At 51.4% G+C, this 20,010-nt stretch overlaps 1 protein-coding gene across 3 annotated transcripts in view; it reads right to left on the reverse strand.

The window, feature by feature from the left end:
- Positions 1-15,722: 15,722 nt before the first annotated feature.
- Positions 15,723-20,010, reverse strand: part of HSF2BP (heat shock transcription factor 2 binding protein) — an 82,249-nt gene continuing 77,961 nt past the window's right edge. For all 3 annotated transcript variants that reach the window (XM_081800756.1, XM_081800772.1, XM_081800762.1), the window contains one exon: positions 15,723-16,461. In XM_081800756.1, coding sequence (XP_081656882.1) covers positions 16,253-16,461 — 209 coding nt within the window. In that variant the 3' untranslated portion in view covers positions 15,723-16,252. The remainder of the gene's footprint in view (positions 16,462-20,010) is intronic.

Genomic DNA, 20,010 nt, shown 5'->3' on the forward strand with positions numbered 1-20,010 from the left:
GGGTCAGATTGCATGGGGGCCATCCCAGTGACCTCGTTCTACCTTAATCAACTCTCCAAAGGCCCCGTCTCCATATACGCACATCTTGAGGTGCTGGGGGCTAGAACTCCAACATATGAATTTGGCGGACATGACAAAGTCCCTGTCACCAACATTTCCCGGGAGCTCCGTGCTGGGCACCGAGCAGCCCAGGGTCCATGCGCAGTCACCTTTAATGAAGACCAGACATCAGCTCCTTTCGGCTGAGTCCCCAAAGTGCAAGTTCACGTTGGTGCCCAGGATGACAGGGCGGAGGGTGTCCAGGCGCTGACGGTGTTGGAAATCCGGGGCTCTGCGGCCCCCTCGCTCCCCGCGGGGCTTCCTAGGCCCTTGTTTCTGTTCTCAGACGCAGCCCGCCCCGAGAGCCAGAGCAAATGCAATTTCAGCGGGCTTCCCTGCCGGCTGCGGCCCGCACTGCTCCACTCTGCCTCCCACCGCGCATGAGCGGGCCTCCACGGGCACGGGCGGAGCAAGGGAGCAGCCTGTGGGGCCGCGCAGGCCGTGGCCGTGGCCCCTGCCCTTCTTCATTGCCCCTCCCAGCACGCGGGGTGCTGGTGCGAAGCCCGAGCGCGGCTGGGAGGCCCGTTTCCACCTTGTCCTCCTTGTGAGCCAGGCCCCCCTCCCCCCAGCCTCCCTGCGGCCTCACGGGGGTGAGCCCTACTAGCTCCAGGCAGGCTAGAGCATGGGCCCTGCTGCCCTGGCACTAAGCTCTGGGGGACGGTGTCCCTCTCGTTGCCCAGCAAAGCCAGGAAGCAGCCGTCCACCCATGTGCTCTGGAGGAGACCCCCGAGAAGGGTTCAGCTGGGCTTTGGACAGAAAACCTGAGAAAGGCAGCATTCCTGGAAGGAGAACGGAGAGGACAGAGTCCCCACACCCCACCCAACCGTGCACACGCACAGCTGTGGCCTGCGCCCACCCGAGGGGCCAGGTGCCTAGACACCTGTTAAGTCCCCCTGGAAAGCCTCTCCTGTAAGCCCAGCAGGGAGGTGCTGGTGGCCCCCTGGAACGGCCTGCCCACCTGTGAGCAACTACAGTGTTCAAGTCACACTTCCAGAACCTTCTTACTTTGTGTCTTCTAAGAAAGTCATTGTTGTCACTCCTAGTGGTAGGAGAGGAGGGAATGGTGGCCCTCTTCAAATATCAGAAACTCTGCCCAGTGTAGGAGGGGACAGATGGGTCTGCAGCGCCTGCCATAGCCAGGCACCCGCAAAGCAATCAGCACAGGAGAGGAGGGAGCCCAGGACCAGCTGTCTGCCGGCGATGCTCCACCAGCCTCCCCTAGAAGGCGCATGCGGTGGGTGCCGAATACACGGGCAGCTAATGTGCAGAGCCTGGGTGAGGCCCCATGGCAGAGAGGAGCCAGGGCAGGTGCGGCTCCAGCAGGGCACTCGGACCTGCCAGCCGTTCAGTCTACCGCCCTCCACAACCAAGCCCGTCCCTACTATGGCACAGAATGGACAGGTCTGGAGAGGCGACACAAGAGGGGGCTGTGGGAGGTGTCCCCAGATGGTGCAGCCCCATGATTAAGTGACCTGCCCCCTGGCAGGGTTCGCTCATCAAATATTTCCTGCATCTATGCGTCCCAGGCCTGTTCTCGGTCTGGCAGACCTCCAGGCCCCCTTCTCACACAGAGAAGGCAAAAGCCAAATCAGCAGCAAGAACCAGGCTGGCTGGGGCAGGCACCTATGGTGCTGGGGAGCAATGGGCCAGCACGACAGATAGGCTCGGCACACCTGCTCCACGTGCCCTGGGACATCACGGAAAAAGTCGAAGCAAGGGGATTATGTGGCCAGGTTTATGCTTTTAAAAGATCCAGCTGGCTTGGCTGCTGGGTGGAGAACTCACTGGGCACGGGGGCCAGAGCTTGGTAAGATGAGGCGTACTGAGGAGGGAACCAAGAGCCTCGCTCTGGCCCTGATGGTGGCACATGCTCGGCCACACCTGCTTCTCGGCCAAATGCTGCCCCCGGCGTCCGAGGGGTGCAGCCGTTCTTCCTGGCACCAGCCATCTGCCCGGGTGCAGCACAGAGCCCCCGAGCTGTTTCTCTCCTCGGGGTCCAGCTCTGCCAGGGCCGGCGGGCGAGGACTTGCAAGGGGGTGATGCCAACGCCGGCCACGGAGGGAGGTTTTCTAAGAAGGGAAGTGGGGCAGGCTGGGGCAAGCTCAGGGCCAGTATCTGCTGGTCAGAGTGGGGGTCCTAGAGCAGAGGAGCAGGAGTGTGGGTCAGGGCAGGCAGTGATGCCCCAGGGGACCAATCTTTCAGAGGGATGGCTCGGCCGAGGGTCTGGGTGAGCTGGGTGGTAAGCAGGACTGGTGCTGGCTGGCCAGGAACCACGGCGGATGGTTTCGATGGCTGAGCCACGAAGAGGAAGCAGTGAAGGGGCGGGCCGCGTTCGGACAGAAGGTGCCAGAAAGAGATCTGTCAAGCAAGAGCTTTACCTCCCTGTGGGACTCCAGCCAACACAGACATATGCACCCATGCCCCGGCCGGCCACAGGGGCTCCTGGGAGCAGGGCCCTTCCTCCTGCTCCCTCCTGCTCAGGGCCCAGCTGTCCACGCACCCCCGCCCACTCTCCAGGATGCCCCAGGCCACGACTGACACCCCCTCAACCTCCTCCAGCTCAGGGGCCCTGCCCAGGTGTGCAGGGCCAGGCAGAACTGAATCGGGGAACACGAGGTGGGGGGTCAGGACGTGGCCCCGAGATATTGCAATAGCCCTTCCTTGCCCAGCTCGGAACAGGTCTGCAATCCCACATGTGAGCCCAGAGGCCAGAACTAGGATGTTTACGCGCACACAGGCTCGGCCCTCCCAACCGTTTCCCAAGAAGGGATCCAACCTGAAGGAAAATTCTAGTAACCAGTTTTCTAGGAAGTGGCGGGAGGTGGGGTGGGGAGGACAATCTCCAGGAAGGACAGGGCTCAGGGAGCAGCTGGTCAAGGCAGTACATTGCTGGAACATTCTGCTGCCAGGGAGCAGGCAGGCCCTGGGTATCCTTGCTCAGACGGCACCCTTCGTGCGGCCTTCTCTGCCCTCTGACCCCGAACGTCCTGAGGGCCTGACGCCTGTGTCCACCCCCAGCCAGGCTGTGCCATGGGCTGCTTCCCACCTGGCTGGACCAGCAGGAAAAGCGTTGTTGCCAAGGAGACTTTGCCAAGAAGGAACGGCCTCGTGGGCCCATTCTCGTCCCTCCTGTCACACCAATGCTCTCAGGGCGTGCTGGCCACAGCCCCCAGGCTGCCACATGAGAAGCGCAGGGCGGAGGGTTAGTCTTGGGCAGATTTTAGCTTCAGGAGTGTAAACTCTGTGGCAAGGTGACCTCCCTTTACTGGCCTGACCTCCCCAAAACGACACTCCCCCACAACGTGGTATTACTGTACGGCACACAGCCTACGTAGGCCCAATAATTATCCCCCGAGACTCAGCCTCCCCAGAGCAGTCACTGGCCACGTTATAAAACGCAGCTCAGACATTGTCAGAGGCAGGAAGGAAAGGGGGACCCCGGCAGGAGACCAAATGCTAAGCCCAGAGTCCCATCCTGTTTCCCCGACTTCCCTCAGGACATCCTCCCCCCAGAGCCACCGCAGGCCAGCAGTACCACCAGCAGAGTGTGGCTGGGGGGCCCGGCCACCCCGGCCAGCCTCCCAGGAACCTGCGTCGGGACAGGCTCATCCAGCAGCACGACCTGCCTCTGCTGGGCCACGTGTGCAGGAACGTCTGGGTCCCTACCTCCCATCTCTTGTGCTGAAGGCATGCTCAGGAAATGCAGATTGTAACAGGAGCCCAGACTAAATGCAATCAGGAAAAAATGAATCCTAGGACCAAAACCATGGGACATGATTCAAAGTCAAAAGCGAAACTTGATTTGGGTTGGAACCCGCACCTGGGGTTTTTCTCTGGGGCCCTGCTCCTGCCCACCATGCTCCTCCGGCAGCTGATGATACTGTAAGGGTGAACCACGGTGGGCTTGCGGAAGGACGAGGGCCCACGGAGGCCTGTCACTGTGGGAACGTGCTGTCCTCTGCGATGCAGTACTTGCCCAGGACCCCATTCTCCCTGCCTTCCGCGGTTCTGCTGGCCACGCTCTGGTTCCTGCCTGAGAAGGGAGGGCTGCCTGCCCACCGTGAGCTGGCCGGCCAGCCGCAGGTCTGGGGCCACGAGACAGGCCTGCTGTTTGGTCCAGTACCTGTTTGCAGACTGCTGCGATGGGTAATGTGATCCCCACCCCTGGAAAGATACTACCTGCAGGTCTGTAAACAACAGAAACAGGATGAAATGTGGTGGGTGTTCTTGGTGTGCACATCCTTCGGTCCCTGGGAACCCCGAAGCACAAGTGTGCCCCCACCCCCAGCCAGCAGCTGAAGCCGCACTGCCCGGCAGTCTGTTCTGGAAGAGGAACGTCCGGGAGCCACCACCCCCTCCCCGCCCCCCAGCTGGAGTGGTAGCCCCGAGCCCTCCCAGCACGGGAACACAGCTTCCTTCTGTGGAGAGTGGAGGCTGCCTCTCCGGAGCAGGGCAGAGCGTAGCCCAGAACTCAGTGCTCCAGAAGGACTTGGAAACAAGGAAGCACGTGCTGAGCAGGGCAGGGGCTGCGAATGAGTGGGAAAGTGAAGCCATCCGGCCGCCTGAGTGCCATTGTGCCAGCCCTGTGGGTTCCGCCAGCCTGTCGTCTCTGGCCCGGGGATTAACATCGGCGCAGATGATGTGTCTTGGCCCAGAATCCGTGTGACTAATTGCTCGACAAACAGGAAGCCTTTTCACCTGCCCAGAGCTCAGGCAGGGTTTCCTACCAGATGATAGCATCAGGAGCCCCAGGGTACAGGCAGTTTTGTTCCTTGCCGGGAGTCTCTCGTGCTAATGACGTCAACAGGGCATAAGGCAGTGCCCGGTCTGGATGGGTGCTGGTCAGCAGGCATCTGGGCCTCGAAGACAGGGACGCTCAACCCAAAGCCGGGGCGCTGGCCTCAAGAGAGGGCTTCTCTCCTGGAAATTTCCAGGAATGGGATTTTTTCCAGCACAGCAGAGAAAACAAGATAAGGTCATAGGACAATGGGGAGCAGAGGGAGCTGCAGAGAGGGTTCTGCCTCAGGTCCCCAGTCATTCTCTTGCTGGTTTTTTGTTTTTTAAAGATTTTTATTTATTTGAGAGAGCGTGCACACACGCAAGTGCGAGCAGGGAGGGGCAGAAGGGGAGGGAGCGAGACTCTGTATTGAGCACAGAGCCCGACACGGGGCTCAATCCCATGACCCTGAGACCATGACCTGAGCCAAAACCAAGAGTTGGACGCTGAACTGACAGAGCCACCCAGGCCCCCCCCTGTTGCTGGTTTTAAGAGCAAATGCAAGCCTGACATGAGCCGGCCCCGGATGAGGAGGGAGTTTCAGGTTTGTCCTGCCAGGCTGAGACGGCTTCTGTCACCTGCCACCATCTCCTTAGGCCTAGCCAAATGTCGGACCACAAGTACACTTGGCAGATACACAACCCCAGAAATGTGGGATGTAAATGCCTTCGGTGTCATTGGGAGTCCTGCACCCACACAAACCCCAGACTCCATCCAACATGGGGGCTCAAAATGAGGGGGAAAGGAGGAGACAAGTCCACTTCAAACCCTAGTCCAGCCCCCTCAGTGAGGGGCCATGTTTGCCCAGGAAAACCTTACTATGGACTTCCTTAGTTCCGGGCATGAAAGCTGGAACACAACATCAGACAGAAAATGATCACCCCTTTGTGACCAGTCTCTCCCGTCAAGACACAGGTCAGGAAAGGCAGCACCAGGCCAGCCTCATGAGCAGTCCTCAGTGGCGCAGCCCTCTCCTCCCTGCTGTTTGCTTGACAATGTGGCCGAGGCCATGTCCTGAAGGACAAGCCCCCATGATGCTGCTGCTTCTGGATTTTTACTCTTTTACGTGCTTCCCTTGCACTCCTAGGAAGAAATGCACACACGGAGGCTTGGGTTTTCTTATTTGTAGCCAAACTCCCACCAGGGTTTCACAGGCTTGGCGAACAGACATAACAGGGTAACCAGCTGGACAAGAGCCAGGACACAGGCTCAGCAGTGAAGGAAGGCACGACGGACCCCCGCACACACACACGCCCGCTCACACACGCACACACAGGTGCACGCACGCATGCAAGATCTGTGCCCATATCCACTCACTGATGTCAGGGACGTCATTACAAAGGCTTGAACCATGTCGGCACCTGAGTCCGGCACCAAGTGTTTGGTGTGAGGGCAGGGCTTGTGGGAAGGTCCTGTGGCGGTGTGTATGTGGGAGGGAGGGAGGCAGCACGGGGCAGCTCAGCAGCAGGATCAGGTGCCACAGGAAAGTGGCAGTTGTGGTGCTGGCCGGAGGCATCCTCGGCCATCCAGGAGCTCCCGTGCTCCGGATGAGGGTAAAGCCCAGAGCACGAGGACCCCAGGGGCCCAGGGCCTCCACCACCGCCCTGGAAAGACCTCTCCCTCCTCACTCCCTGGGAGCCTGGACTGTGATAGAGTCAAGACGGGACAGAAGCAAGGAGATGCTGGGCCTCACCAGTGGGGGGAGGGGGAGTCCAGTCCAGCGGTGCTGCCTCTTTCACCCAAGGGCAAAGCTTCCACCAGAGGCAGGCAGGCAAGGCAACGCTTCTCAAAGGCACCGTCTTGCAGACCAGGAGGACCCGAGGAGAGAACCCCGGGGTCTTGCTCCCACACACCCCAGGCTGCTATCCTGGTGGGATCACAGCTCGGTGGGGGCAGAAGGCCCCGCCAGCCCCTGTGCCCAGCCAGAACCAAACAGAAAGCACCTCTGACCAACAGGGATCCAGGCCACCATATGCACCCCTGCCCCCGCCCCCATAAGCAGGGGTACACGTAGGCGAGAACCTCATCCCCATGTGAGAAACAGCCTCCTACTCTCAGCTGGAGGAAGTAGGTTCAAATGCTATCGTACCGCTCTAAGACTGCCCTGGCTGGGAGGCGGGCGGGGACACTGATTCATCGAGCAGAGGGCGACATGCCGAGTATGACACATCCAGGCAGGCAGTGTGCAATGTGTTTATAAAGATTGCCATGAACACGGTTCACCTCAAAAAAGCAGCTTCGATGCATAAGAAGCGAGTTTCCGGTCTCTAGAAAATGCACATTTTGTGAGTTCTTTTTGCCAACGGGATGGCCTTGCTCCGCTCTGCCCTAAGTGGTACCTTCCAAGCTGCTGCTGTCCTTCATCTCGTCTCTGTGGGCACCTAAAGACAGGAAAGAAAAGCAAACCACCAGCCCTTCTGCATGGGGCCGCCTCTCCCTCTGTCCCCACCGCCTTGCCCAGTCGGCCCTAACCCAGCCCAAGCCTGGCCTCCGGGAGCCGGCTCGGTGGCCGAGGGCAGGCAGGAATGTCTGTCACCCCCTGGCCCATTTGCCTCAGCTCTAGGGGATCTCAAACAAAGAACGACACAGAGAAATACTCCGTTTTCCCAGGCAACGGTAAGACAGATTTCAGTGACCCCAAGAACAATCAGCTCCCTGAGACAGAAGGAAATAATTTTGTAAACTGATTTGCAGATACCGAACAGAATCTTTTAAAAATCAAAGTTTATACGGGCGCCTGGGTGGCTCAGTCGGTTAAGCGACTGCCTTCGGCTCAGGTCGTGATCCTGGAGTCCCCGGATCGAGTCCCGCATCGGGCTCCCTGCTCGGCGGGGAGCCTGCTTCTCCCTCTGACCCTCCCCCCTCTCATGTGCTCTCTCTCTCTCTCTCATTCTGTCTCAAATAAATAAATAAAATCTTTAAAAAAAAATCAAAGTTTATAATATTGATGATGAATCTAGGTCTCTCCGTCGGTGTTATTCACCTGTTACCATGCAATCGGGCAGCTACGGGAGCCTGTCACGTATCCACATGTGCCATCCAAATGCCACTCAGGTGGGTGGGCAGAAGGTGTAACTGGTGGACATCCGCTGCTGTCCTCTACTTCCCTTACCTCCCTCCACGCCCTCAGGGGCCTACTGGTGGTGTCCAGAGCATGCTGGCCAGAGGGGGCCAGAGGAACTGAAACCACCGGTCACCAGAACTGCAAAAGCCCAAGAGCAGGACCAGACCCTGGTCTGGAGAAGGAGTGAGCACAGATGAGGATGGACGCACACCCAGAGGGGCGGAGGTGACGTCAGGCTGTGAGCACAGCTCTGCCGCTCAGGCAAGCAGCTCAACGGCCCTGGCTCGTCCCCTCCCTGCAGACAGCGAGGGTGAGGACTGAGCTGGAGCAACGTGGACACAAGCCCTGACTGCCACCAGGAAACCAGCCTCAGGGCCAATGTGCACGTGGGAGGCCTTGGCGTCTCACAGAAATCATGGTACTATCAATACTTGTCGGAGTGCCTCATCACAGGCCTGGCCCTACCCCAGGCCACGTGATTCTCACACCCAGGGCAAGGGGCCCCTTACCAGCCACTGGTGGGGTCCCCACAGATGCCAGAAATTATACAGGGGAGGACACGCAGGTGCTTCCATGCACGTCTGTGGAGAGAAGCTTACTGATCGGCTAAGCGCTCCAGGACGCCACCATCACTAAGAATCTCTGACCTGAGGTCTGCAGGCCGGGAGAGAGCAGACCCGGGACAGCTGAGGGGCTGATGGTGCAGGTGACTGAGAGCGGGGCTGGCACGGAGTGGGCTCTCCTCCTGCCCACAGGGACACGTCACCTCCGCCTCACCCGTGCTCTGCATGACACACGTGAGCGGCAGCGAGTCGGGGGCAGGGTTGTGGGAGGAACAGGTACCGGCCTGGGGAGGCCTGTGTCTCACCGGTCTTGGTATCGGGAACTCTGGAGGCTTACAGTGGTAGGGCTGGCAGGTGACCCCTCGGCTCAAGTCAGAGAGTGTGGCCTCCTACTGATGCCAAAACCAAAATCTATTTTCTTTACATTTTGAAAGGAAAATCAGATATTGCTCCTGCCCCCAACTGTCCAACAATACGCCATCACACAGAGCAAACCATGATGTCTGCCCAGGGCTTGTACGCACACACTCCCTGCCATCTCCAAACTCCCCCCAAACAAGTGCTCCAGGGCCCTTGCACCCACTCCTCCTGCTCCCTGGACTCTTCCCTCAGATGTCCAAGAGTAACTGTTTGCATAAAACCATTTATTCTAAGAACCTGAGCCACAAATATGCCTTCAATTAAAAACTATAATAAACTATATGACCGAGAGTCCTTTTTTTTTAAGTCTTTTTGGGCTAGTATGTTCTAAGGATATTAAATATGCATTCCTGGGGGGAAACTAGCAGCTGAGGGAGCTCCAACTGGAATGACTTAAAATCCTTACAATAAAAGCTACTCATGAAAAACACCAAAGATTTCTAAAATATAATGAGTATAATATACATGAATCTTTGTGTTTTGAAAATCATACTTGTAATAATATTTCCAAATGACAATCACAAAATTCAACACATGGTTGGGAAAACTGGAAATCCACAGGCAAAAGCATGAAGTTGGACCCTTACACACCATATCCAAAAATTCAAAATGGATCGACCTAAAGTGCAGAGAGAAAACAATAAAACTCTTAGAACAAAACATAGGGGAAAATCTTCATGACCACAAATTTGGCAATGATTTCTTAGATATGATATCAAAAGCACATGCAACAAAAGAAAAACAGATTAAGTTAGACTTGATACAAATTTAACTCTTCTACATCAAGGGACACTATGAACAGAGTGAAAAGACAACCCACAGAATGGAGTGAATATTTGCAAATCACCTCTCTGATAAGGGATTGGTATCCAGAATATATAAAGAGCTTCTGGAACTCAACAAGAAGAAGCAAACAACCCAATTCGAAAATAGATAAAAGACGTGAACAGACATTTCTCCAAAGGAGATATGCAATGGCCCATAAGCACATGACAAGATGCTCAACAACACAAATCAAAAGCACAATGAGATACCACCTCACACCCATAAAGATGGCTCCAGTAAAAACAAACAGAAAATAAGCAGAGCTGGCAGGGACATGGAGAAACAGGAGTCCTCGTGCAGGGACGCTGGTGGGAACGCAAAATTGTGCAGCTGTTGTGGAAAACAGTTTGTCAGTTCCTCCAACAGTTAAACACGGGACTACCATGTGATACAGCAGTTTCACATTTGAGTGTACAGCCAGCAGTCGTGAAAGCAGAGATGCAGACAGACACTCGTGCACCAGTATTCGCTACAGCATTACGCAAACAGTCAGGAGGTGGAAACAGCCCAAGTGTCCATCAGCAGATAAACAAAATATGGCGCAGGCATACCTGATTTTATTGCATTTTGCTTCACAGATACTGCCTTTTTTTTTTAAACAAATTGAACGTTTATGTCCTCCAAGTCTATCGGCACTGTATTTCCAACAGCATTTGCTCATTTCACGTCCCTGTGTCACATTTTGGTAATTCTTGCAATATTCCACACTTTTTCATTCTTACTACACTGGTTATGGTGATCTGTGACCAGTGAGGCTTGATGTGACTTCTGCAGCTGTTTGGGGTGCCCTGACTGCACCTATATAAGACGACAAACTTAACTGGTAAGTGTCGTGTGCGTTCTGACTCTCCACCGACTGGCTGTTCCCCCACCTCTCCCTCTCTCCTCAGGCCTCCCTGTTCCCTGAGACACGATATTGAAATCAGATCCATTAATAATCCTGCAATGGCCTCTGAGTGTTCAAATGAAAGGAAGAGTTGAACGTCTCTCACGTTGAATCAAAAGTTAGAAATGATTAAGCTTAGTAAGGAAGGCATGTCAAAAGCTGAGATAGGCCAAAAGCTAGGCCTCCCTCTTGCACCAAACAGCCAAATGGCAAATGCAAAGAAAAGTTCTTGAAGGAAATCACTAGTGCTACTCCAGTGAACACACAAATGGTAAGAAAGTGAAATAGTCTTACTGCTGATGTGGAGAAAGTTTGAGTGGTCTGGACAGAAGGCCAAACCAGCCCCAACATTCCCTTAAACCAAAGCCTCCTCCAGAGCAAGATCCTAACTCTCTTCAATTCTGTGAAGGCTGAGAGGTGAGGAAGCTAGCAGAGGTGGGTTCGTGAGGTTTAAGGAGAGAAGACGTCTCAGTAACATAAAAGTGCCAGGTGAGGTTACAAGTGCTGTCATAGAAGCTGCAGCAAGTTCTCCAGAAATTCCAGCTAAGATCATCCATGAAGGCGTCTCCACAATAGGCTTTCAATGTAGTAAAGTCTTGCAGACGAAGGAGATGCCATCCAGGACTTTCATAGCTGGAGAGGAAAAGTCAGTGCCCAGCTTCAAAGCTTCAAAGGACAGGCTGATTCTTGTCAGAGGCGAATGGTGAATTTCATTGGCAGCCAATGCTCACTGACCATTCTGAAAATCCTAGGGCCCTGAGCAATTATGCCTACTAACTCTACTCTGCCTATGCTCTATCAATGGAACAACAAAGCCTGGATGGCAATCCATCTGTTTACAACATGGCTGACTGAATGTAGTAAGCCCATTGCTGAGACCTACTGCTCAGAAAAAAAGATTCCTTTCAAAACGTGACTGCTCACTGAAAGTGCCCTGGTCCCCCAAGGGCTCTGGTGGAGATGGACAATGAGAAGAATGTTTTCATACCTGCCATCGCAAAATCCATTCTCACAGCCCATGGGTCATTTCAACTTTCCAGTCTTATTATTTAAGAAATCCATTTCATAAGGTACAGCTGCCATGGATAGTGATTTCTCTGATGGATCTGGGCAAAACGAAATGAAACCTTCTGGGAAGGATTCCTGTTCTAGATGCCATTAAGAACATTTGTGATTCATGGGAAGAGGTCAGAATATCAACATGAACAGGAGTTTGGAAGAAGTTGATTCCAGCCCTCGTGGAGAACTTTGGGGGTTCAAGACTTCAGTGGGGGAAATCACTGCAGATGTGGTGGAAATAGCAGGAGAACTAGGATTAGAAGTGGGGCCTGAAACTCTGAAAAACAAACTGAGGGTTCTAGAGGGGAGGGGGGTGGGGGGATGGGTTAGCCCGGTGATGGGTATTAAAGAGGGCACGTTCTGCATGGAGCACTGGGTGTTATATGCAAACAATGAATCATGGAACACTACATCAAAAACTAATGATGTAATGTAAGGTGATTAACGTAACATAATAAAAAAAATAAAAAATAAATAAATAAAGGAAAAAAGAAAAAAAAGAAGTGGGGCCTGAAGATGGGACTGAGATGCTGCAATCTCAGCATCAAACTTGATCAGATGAGGAGCTGCTTCTCATGGATGAGCAAAGAAGTGGTTTCTTGAGATGGGATCCACTCCTGGTGAAGATGCTATAAAGATTGTTGGAATGACAACAAAGGATTTGGGATATTAAACACACTTAGTTGATACAGCAGCAGCAGGATTTGAGAAGTTCTCCTGTGGGTCAAATGCTATCAAACAGCATCACATGCTACAGAGAAATCGCTCATGAAAGGAAGAGTGGATGGATGTGGCAAGCGTCATTACTGGTTTATCCTAAGAGGTTGCCATGGCCTCCCCAGCCTTCAGCAGCCACCACCCTGATCAGTCAGCAGCCGTCAACATCGAGGGGAGACCTTCCACCAGCAAAAAGATCACAACTTCCTGAAAGCTCAGATGATGGTTAGCATTTTCTAGCAATAAAGTATTTCATAATGAAGGCATATACATTGTGTTTTTTAGACACATAATAGGGAAACCAGACAGTAGACTCACTTCATTGCCATATCCGCTTTGTTGTGGGGTATCTGGAACTGAACCTGCAATATTGCTGGGGTGTGCCTGTATGTAGATACAATGGAATGTTATTTAGCCATAAAAAGGAATGAAACTGACACATGATACAACACAGCTGAACCTTGAAGACTTTACACTAAGTTAAATAAGCTGGACCTGGAAGGGCAAATATTTTACGATTCCACTTAGAGGAGGTACGTAGAGCAATCAAATTCATAGGCAGAAGTAGAACGGAGGATACCGGGGGCTGGGAAGAGGGCAGCTGGGCAATGAGGAGATCTTGTTTAATGGGTACAGAGTTTCTGTTTGGTATGATAGAAAGTTCTGGACATAGACAATGGTGATGGTTACACAACACTGTGAATGTACTTAATGCCACTGAATTCCACACTTATTCTACCTCTGGAGACAATTCTAAATGTGCACACTCTCAGAGCAGAGGGACAGCTATGAGCACGACAGACGAGTTCTGCGAAGATGCAGGCGTACCAGCTGTCTCTTGACCTCCCCACCTGAGTCTGGCTTGGAAAAGTATCAAAGAGCTTCTGCTGGGTTCGTCACTCTGCCTTCTGAGCCCGCATCCTCCCTACAGGGTGCTGTATTCTCTACTGTGTCCCCTATTACACCGGGACCTGCACCCAAGGCCCTACTGTGGTCAGGAGTCAGCGTCCACATCGTAGGAGAAAACAGAGCAAACTCTGTCTTCAAGACTTCTCGGGAAATTAGTAAGTCTACAAAAGTATTTGTATCAACCTTTTCCATTCACATTAATGTCATGGCAGCAGAGCTCATGGCAGGCCTGGTACAACCAGTACAATAGGCATATTTACAGCTCTCACCAACACCCTGCTTTGTCCCTGGTCCGACAGCCAGCCTTGCGCTGGTTTCAAGCCCCAGACTTGCGATGCTCTGCTTGGTACTCTAATTAATTTTAAAGACCTCTGAACTAAGGAAAAGGCATGGGGCTACATACATATCCGGGATGAGGACTTCTCAACCCCACTTAGCACCATGTGCAGACCCAGCTATGGAGAGCCATCCTCAAAGCTGCAGTATGGGTCTGCTTCTGAACGAGGGTCTCCCAGCTCCGTGAGCAAGAGGGCAGCTCTGAGCACCCTCGGGGGCAGGGCAGGGTGGTGTGAGGCCTGGCGGCTGGCCTGGCAGTCTCCATGCCTTTACAGACAAACTGACAGCACCAAGGAGAAAGAATAGTGCCTCAACTTAACATAAGAGGAATTCTTTAAAAAACAAATTTAGGGGCACCTGGGTGGCTCAGTTTTTAAGCGTCTGCCTTCAGCTCAGGTCATGATCCCGGGGTCCTGGGATCGAGCCCCACATCGGGCTCCCTGCTCCGCAGGAAGCCTGCTTCTCCCTCTCCCACTCCCCCTGCTTGTGTTCCTGCTCTCACTATCTCTGTCAAATAAATAAAATCTTTAAAAAAATAAATTTAGGGCGCCTGGGTGGCTCAGTTGGTTAAGCGACTGCCTTCGGCTCAGGTCATGATCCTGGAGTCCCTGGATCGAGTCCCGCATCGGGCTCCCTGCTCGGCAGGGAGTCTGCTTCTCCCTCTGACCCTCTCCCCTCTCATGTGCTCACTCTCTCTCATTCTCTCTGTCTCTCTCAAATAAATAATAAATAAAATCTTTAAAAAAATAAATAAATAAATAAAATTTAAAAAGACATGTGCCATTTTACTGCTTTTGTTTCTGATTTTAAATTCACAAGAGACCCCAAACACTGCCAAGCACATGCTTTTATTCATACTTCATTAGAACTCATGTGTCTCCTTGACTTTCACATGAGAAACAGTAATATTAGAAAGGCTAAGCCATACCTTAAAACTGGCCATAAGTACTTTTCCTATGATATATGCTCAAAACATGCATTTGTCATGTGTTTTTCCCTGAAGGAGTTGTCATGAGGACTCTTGCTATCCCTATAGCACTTCATAATTAGGAGGAAATAAAGTATCCTTCTTCATCACATCCATTTACTAATTAGCCAAACTACATAAAACATGCTTTGGCCCAGCGCCGTGTCTCTCTACGCTGCAGACCCCATCTTTGGCAGGAAAAGACCCTGCATTCTAGAGGCAGCACAAGCTAATTACACTAGTTTATCTCCCGTCACCTTATCAAACAAATACCCAAAAAGAAAATACCATGCTAGAAAAAGTACAAACACACAACATCCTCAATTTTATTCACCAATACTCCGACCTACAGAACCACAGCCCACAGATGGACTGACTTCTGCACCCATGAATTGCAAATTGCCTCTTCTAACAACAGCTCCCTGGCTCTGATGAGCTGGTAGTGTTCCACAAATCTGTCGGCTCCTGAGATTCAGCCCCGCGCCTTCCTCCATGCCCGTGGCTTCAGCTTCAGCCATAAACCTCACGTTGCCTATAAAATCGACTTCAGAGAAAAATGAAGTTCTTCTAACATGCCCCACAGCAGACACGGGTTATAAACATACACGAGGCCGCCACCGTCAGGGACCGTCAGCACCTCCCTTCACCCGAGAGGTGCCCAGAGCCTGAGCCCCCGCAGCGTCACTACGAGGGAAGCAGCGCAAGAAAGGAGCAAACACGCTCCCTGATGCGACTTTACGGGGTGACCTGGATGGAACTTCCGCTCTCACGTGCACAGTGTCTGTGAGAAATGAAGTGTGTCCTCCCGTGCGCTCTGTCAGCGGCCCGGGCACAGCTGAGAAGGATCTACGTGCTGTGGGGACCCTGGGACACACTGGCAGACGTCATTTGAAGAACTTCACCCAACGGCATGGGCTCTCGTCTAGGAGGCCCTTTTCATGGTATTTCTTATAAGAAAAGCGGGACTTCTGAGTGTATAGTCAAGTGCCCAGAACAACGTAAAGAGAGTTTTTTCTACCGACCAAGTATCTGCATTATAATATACGACTTCCTAATACCGAGTTTATAACATTTCAGAAAAGAGTAGTTGTGCACATCAATGACTCTTCTGGCTTTCTTTATTCAAAAATAAAACAGGCACAAAAAAAAACAGAACTAAAATGTCCAATGTCACCTGAAATAGCAGGTTCACCAAAAGGTTTAAAGGTAAACTTGCATTTTAGGGTATTAATTATAATTACTAGAGAGAGAATGAATTGTTTTTCAAAACATGTATCTCAGGAAAATGCTGACCAATGGGGCAGGTGGTTATTTCATCCCCTTTGTGCAGGGGAACCCACAGGTCTCGAAAGTCTCCCGAGCAGCAGAAGCCGCTCAAAGACGGCCCTCTTCCAGGTATAGGACATGGGCCTTTCCAGAAGGATGGAGTCTTCCTCAGGCTGCCCCTTGGCCAGGCTAACCAGCCACCCACAGGTACTTTCGCTTCCAGGGGAAAGTTGTGTGGATACATATGCATTCACGTTCCTCTCGAGGCACTCACGTTCTACCATCTATAACAGATGGTGCACAGTGATGGTTTTGGAACACAAAGTGGGGGCCTGGGGGAGGGGAAAGGACACACCAAGTGCCCCTACACATCACGCTCCAGGGCGCGGAGGTCCTCCAGGAGTTCCTGGGCCACGGTCTGCAGGTGAGGGTTGCGGCTCTTGGCCATGGCCAGGATGCGCTTCAGGGGCAGGGAGCTCTGGAACTCGGAGGCCGACTTGGAGAAGACTTCTGGCTCCAGGACCACAGACTGGACGAGTCGCAGTGCATGAAGACACACCTCTGCGTCTGGGTCTGGGGGAGAGAGGGAACACTTCTGGTTAGAATGAGACTCTACAGGAACAGTGGCAAAGTCTATCCCTCGAGAGCTCTCGGCCTTTCTGAATGACAGGTCTGACTGTTCAGTAACTACCAGCTGACTGAGAAACAGTGTCACTTCTTGAGGTAAAAGCTTAGCTCGTAAGAGTGACGCAACAAAACTCAATGACCACTGATTTAGTGACATCCATCTTCAAATATTACTCACAATCAGATAACTTTAAGATGCTGAACTAAAAATATGAGGCCTTCGTGTTGATCGCTCCAACTCTGGCCACACAGGATTGTTTTAAGAAGTAGCGCTCCATCAGTACTGCAAGCACACCAGTCCTCAGAGGACACGTACGGGTACGGCAGCTCTCCAGGGCCCCCAGGCTCCCCAGAGTCACAGGCTGCAGGATGCACAGTGTTGCCATGTCCCTGAGGAGTCCCCTCCAGAGTTACAGAACCTGGAGCCCTGCACGCATGGTGGCACCACTAAAACACAGCTAGACACAAACAGCCCAACGCAACGCTGCATTCTAAACTAGGAGCGATCCAACTCTCCTTACTACTTACTCGTCCCTAGGGGAAACTCTAGTACGCCATCGATCCACTTCTTTTTTTTTTTTTTTTTTAAATATTTTATTTGACAGAAACACAGCGAGAGAGGGAACACAAGTAGGGGAGAGGGAGAAGCAGGCCTCCCGCCAAGCGGGGAGCCTCATGTGGGGCTCGATCCCAGGACCCCGGGATCATGACCTGGGCCGAAGGCAGGCGCTTAACGACTGAGCCACCCGGGCGCCCCCATCGATCCACTTCTTGATTGAATGTCGTAATTCCAACCAGGCTCAAAATCGGTACCTCTTTCTTAGCACTACACTTAAACCTTTTAAGAAGTGAGTAGAATTGCAAGAGCAGACTAAATAAGTCCTCAGTGAGAACTGCCACACACTAAGGCTGCCCAGAGGCTCTTGCTGTTGACCCAGGGCCCCCAGGGCCCAGTGAAGACTGCTGCACTCTGTCCAGGAGGGAGGGCAGGACATCCTGGGCCTGGATCATTAGAATCCTCCTACTTTGGGGGAGGAGGGGGCAACTTTCCCCAGTACGGGCCTGCCAAAGACCTGGTGCAGAGTGTGGCTGCCACAGGGAGGAGGACAGGATCACCAGGAAGGCCCCACCACCCAGACAAAGATGGACAGGAGCTGGACCAAAACACCAAAGAACTCCCTTTGTCCTCCAGCATCAGCCCAGCAAACTTCCAGCAGTCTACAGCTGGGAAAGGAGCAAAAGGAAGGAAGGAAGGAGACCCCCCGAACACAGACGCAAAGGGAAGGCCAGCATCTAAGGGTGGAACAGGGCACTGAGGAAGACTCTCGGGCAGCTCGGCCCTCACCCTCACTTAGCACAAGGAGAAGAGAGGCATTTGAAGCCTGTGGGTACACAGGAGGCAAGCACAGCAGCACCAAACCCACACCCATCCCATCCCGCACTGACAGCCCGGCAGAAGAAGAGGCTTGGCCATGTCCACAGGTGCACACTAGCTACCTCATTCTCTGCTGCAGAGGTTGGTACACTACAGCCCAGAGACCAAACGTAGCCCAGGAAACATTTCTGTATAGGCTGTAAGCTAAGAGTGATTTTTATATTTTAAAGGGATAGTTTTTAAAAAAGAGAGAGGGGGGAGAAGAATATGCAGCAGAAACCATACATGGCCCTAAAGATATTTACTATCTAGCCCATTACAGAAAAAGTTTGCTCTATTGCCCTGCACACAATGTCTAACATTCAATCAGAAATTACAACAAAGCAAGGGAAACAAAAGGCCCACGGTGGAGTGATAAAGTAATCAACAGAGCCAGGCTCTGAGATGACCCAGCTACAAGAACAACTAGAAAAGGAACCTGAACTAAATAGGAGATGGGAAAGCACTGCTGTAGGGTTCCCACAGGACATCTGAAGCAGTGCAGTACTATTTAAAGATTAATTAAGGTTGTATTGTAAACCCTAGGGCAAATCATAAAAAAGTTCTTAAAGTGTAAATGAGAAGCCAGCAGTATCGATAAAACAGAATATTAAAATAATCCAACAACAAACAAAAAAAGAGGAAAAAAGAAACTGGAGATATTTTTGTATTTCTTTCTATATACATTAAATGAAAACAGTATAAACACACTGATTAGAAAACAGAGAATGCACAAAACAGCAAGACTTCACTATGCATTGCCCACAAGACACCCAAGATAAAGACAAAGGTTAAAAGTAAAAACAAATATTTAAAATATGCCAAACAAACACTACTTAAAAGAGGGCTACAGAGCCTATATTATTACTAAACAAAGTAGACTTCAGAACAAGAAATGTTACCAGGACTACGGAGTAACACTCCCTAATGATAGAGAGGTCAAGACAGCAAGAAGACATAACAGTCTCAATTATGTATGTACTGAATAACAGAGCTTCAAAAGACCAAAGCTAAATATGATAGAATTCTACAGGCAAATCGATTCACAATTAGAGTTGAAAACTTTAATGTTATTTCCATTACTGATTTTAAAAAGTAAGGAGAGAAAATCAGTAAAAACACAGAACCCATGAACAACACAAACTAATTGAGTTTAGCAAGGTCAGCATACAATGATCAGTTGTATCCACATTTCAGTAAGGATACATTGGAAACAGAATGTGAATTGTGTAAGACTGATGAATCACAGATCTGTACCTCTGAAACAAATAATACATTATATATTTAAAAAAAAAAAAAGAAGAAGATAGTAGGAAGGGAAAAATGAAGGGGGGGAAATCAGAGGGGGAGACGAACCATGAGAGACGATGGACTCTGAGAAACAAACTGAGGGTTCTAGAGGGGAGGGGGGTGGGGGGATGGGTTAGCCTGGTGATGGGTATTAAAGAGGGCACGTACTGCAGGGAGCACTGGGTGTTATACACAAACAATGAATCGTGGAACACTACATCTAAAACTAATGATGTAATGTATGGGGATTAACATAACATAATAAAATAAGATTTAAAAAAAGAAAAAATATTTAAATATTTTCTATTTAAATAAATTCTTTATTAAGAAAAAAAAGACTATCATTTACAATAGCACCAAAAACATAAAACATTTAGGTATAAATCTTATAAAATATGTGCACGTTTTGTATGCTAAAAACCATAAAACACTGATGTGAGAAAGTAAAGACAACCTAAGTAAATTGAGAGATATAACGTGCTTATGGACCAGAAGACCCAATATTGTTACGAGGTCAATCTACCCAGTGATCTACATATTCAGTGCTATCCCAATCAAAGTCCCATAAGCTTGTTTGTAGAAATCAACAAACGGGGCGCCTGAGTGGCTCAGTCGGTTAAGCGTCTGCCTTCGGCTCAGGTCATGATCCCGGGGTCCTGGGATCGAGTCCCGCATCGGGCTCCTTGCTCCGCGGGAAGCCTGCTTCTCCCTCTCCCACTCCCCCTGCTTGTGTTCCCTCTCTGACTGTGTCTCTCTCTGTCAAAAAAATAAATAAAATCTTTAAAAAAAAA

The sequence above is a fragment of the Leptonychotes weddellii genome, chromosome 1 (assembly GCF_054177405.1).
Source record: "Leptonychotes weddellii isolate Sample4059 chromosome 1, ASM5417740v2, whole genome shotgun sequence".
NCBI classification, from domain to species: domain Eukaryota; kingdom Metazoa; phylum Chordata; class Mammalia; order Carnivora; family Phocidae; genus Leptonychotes; species Leptonychotes weddellii.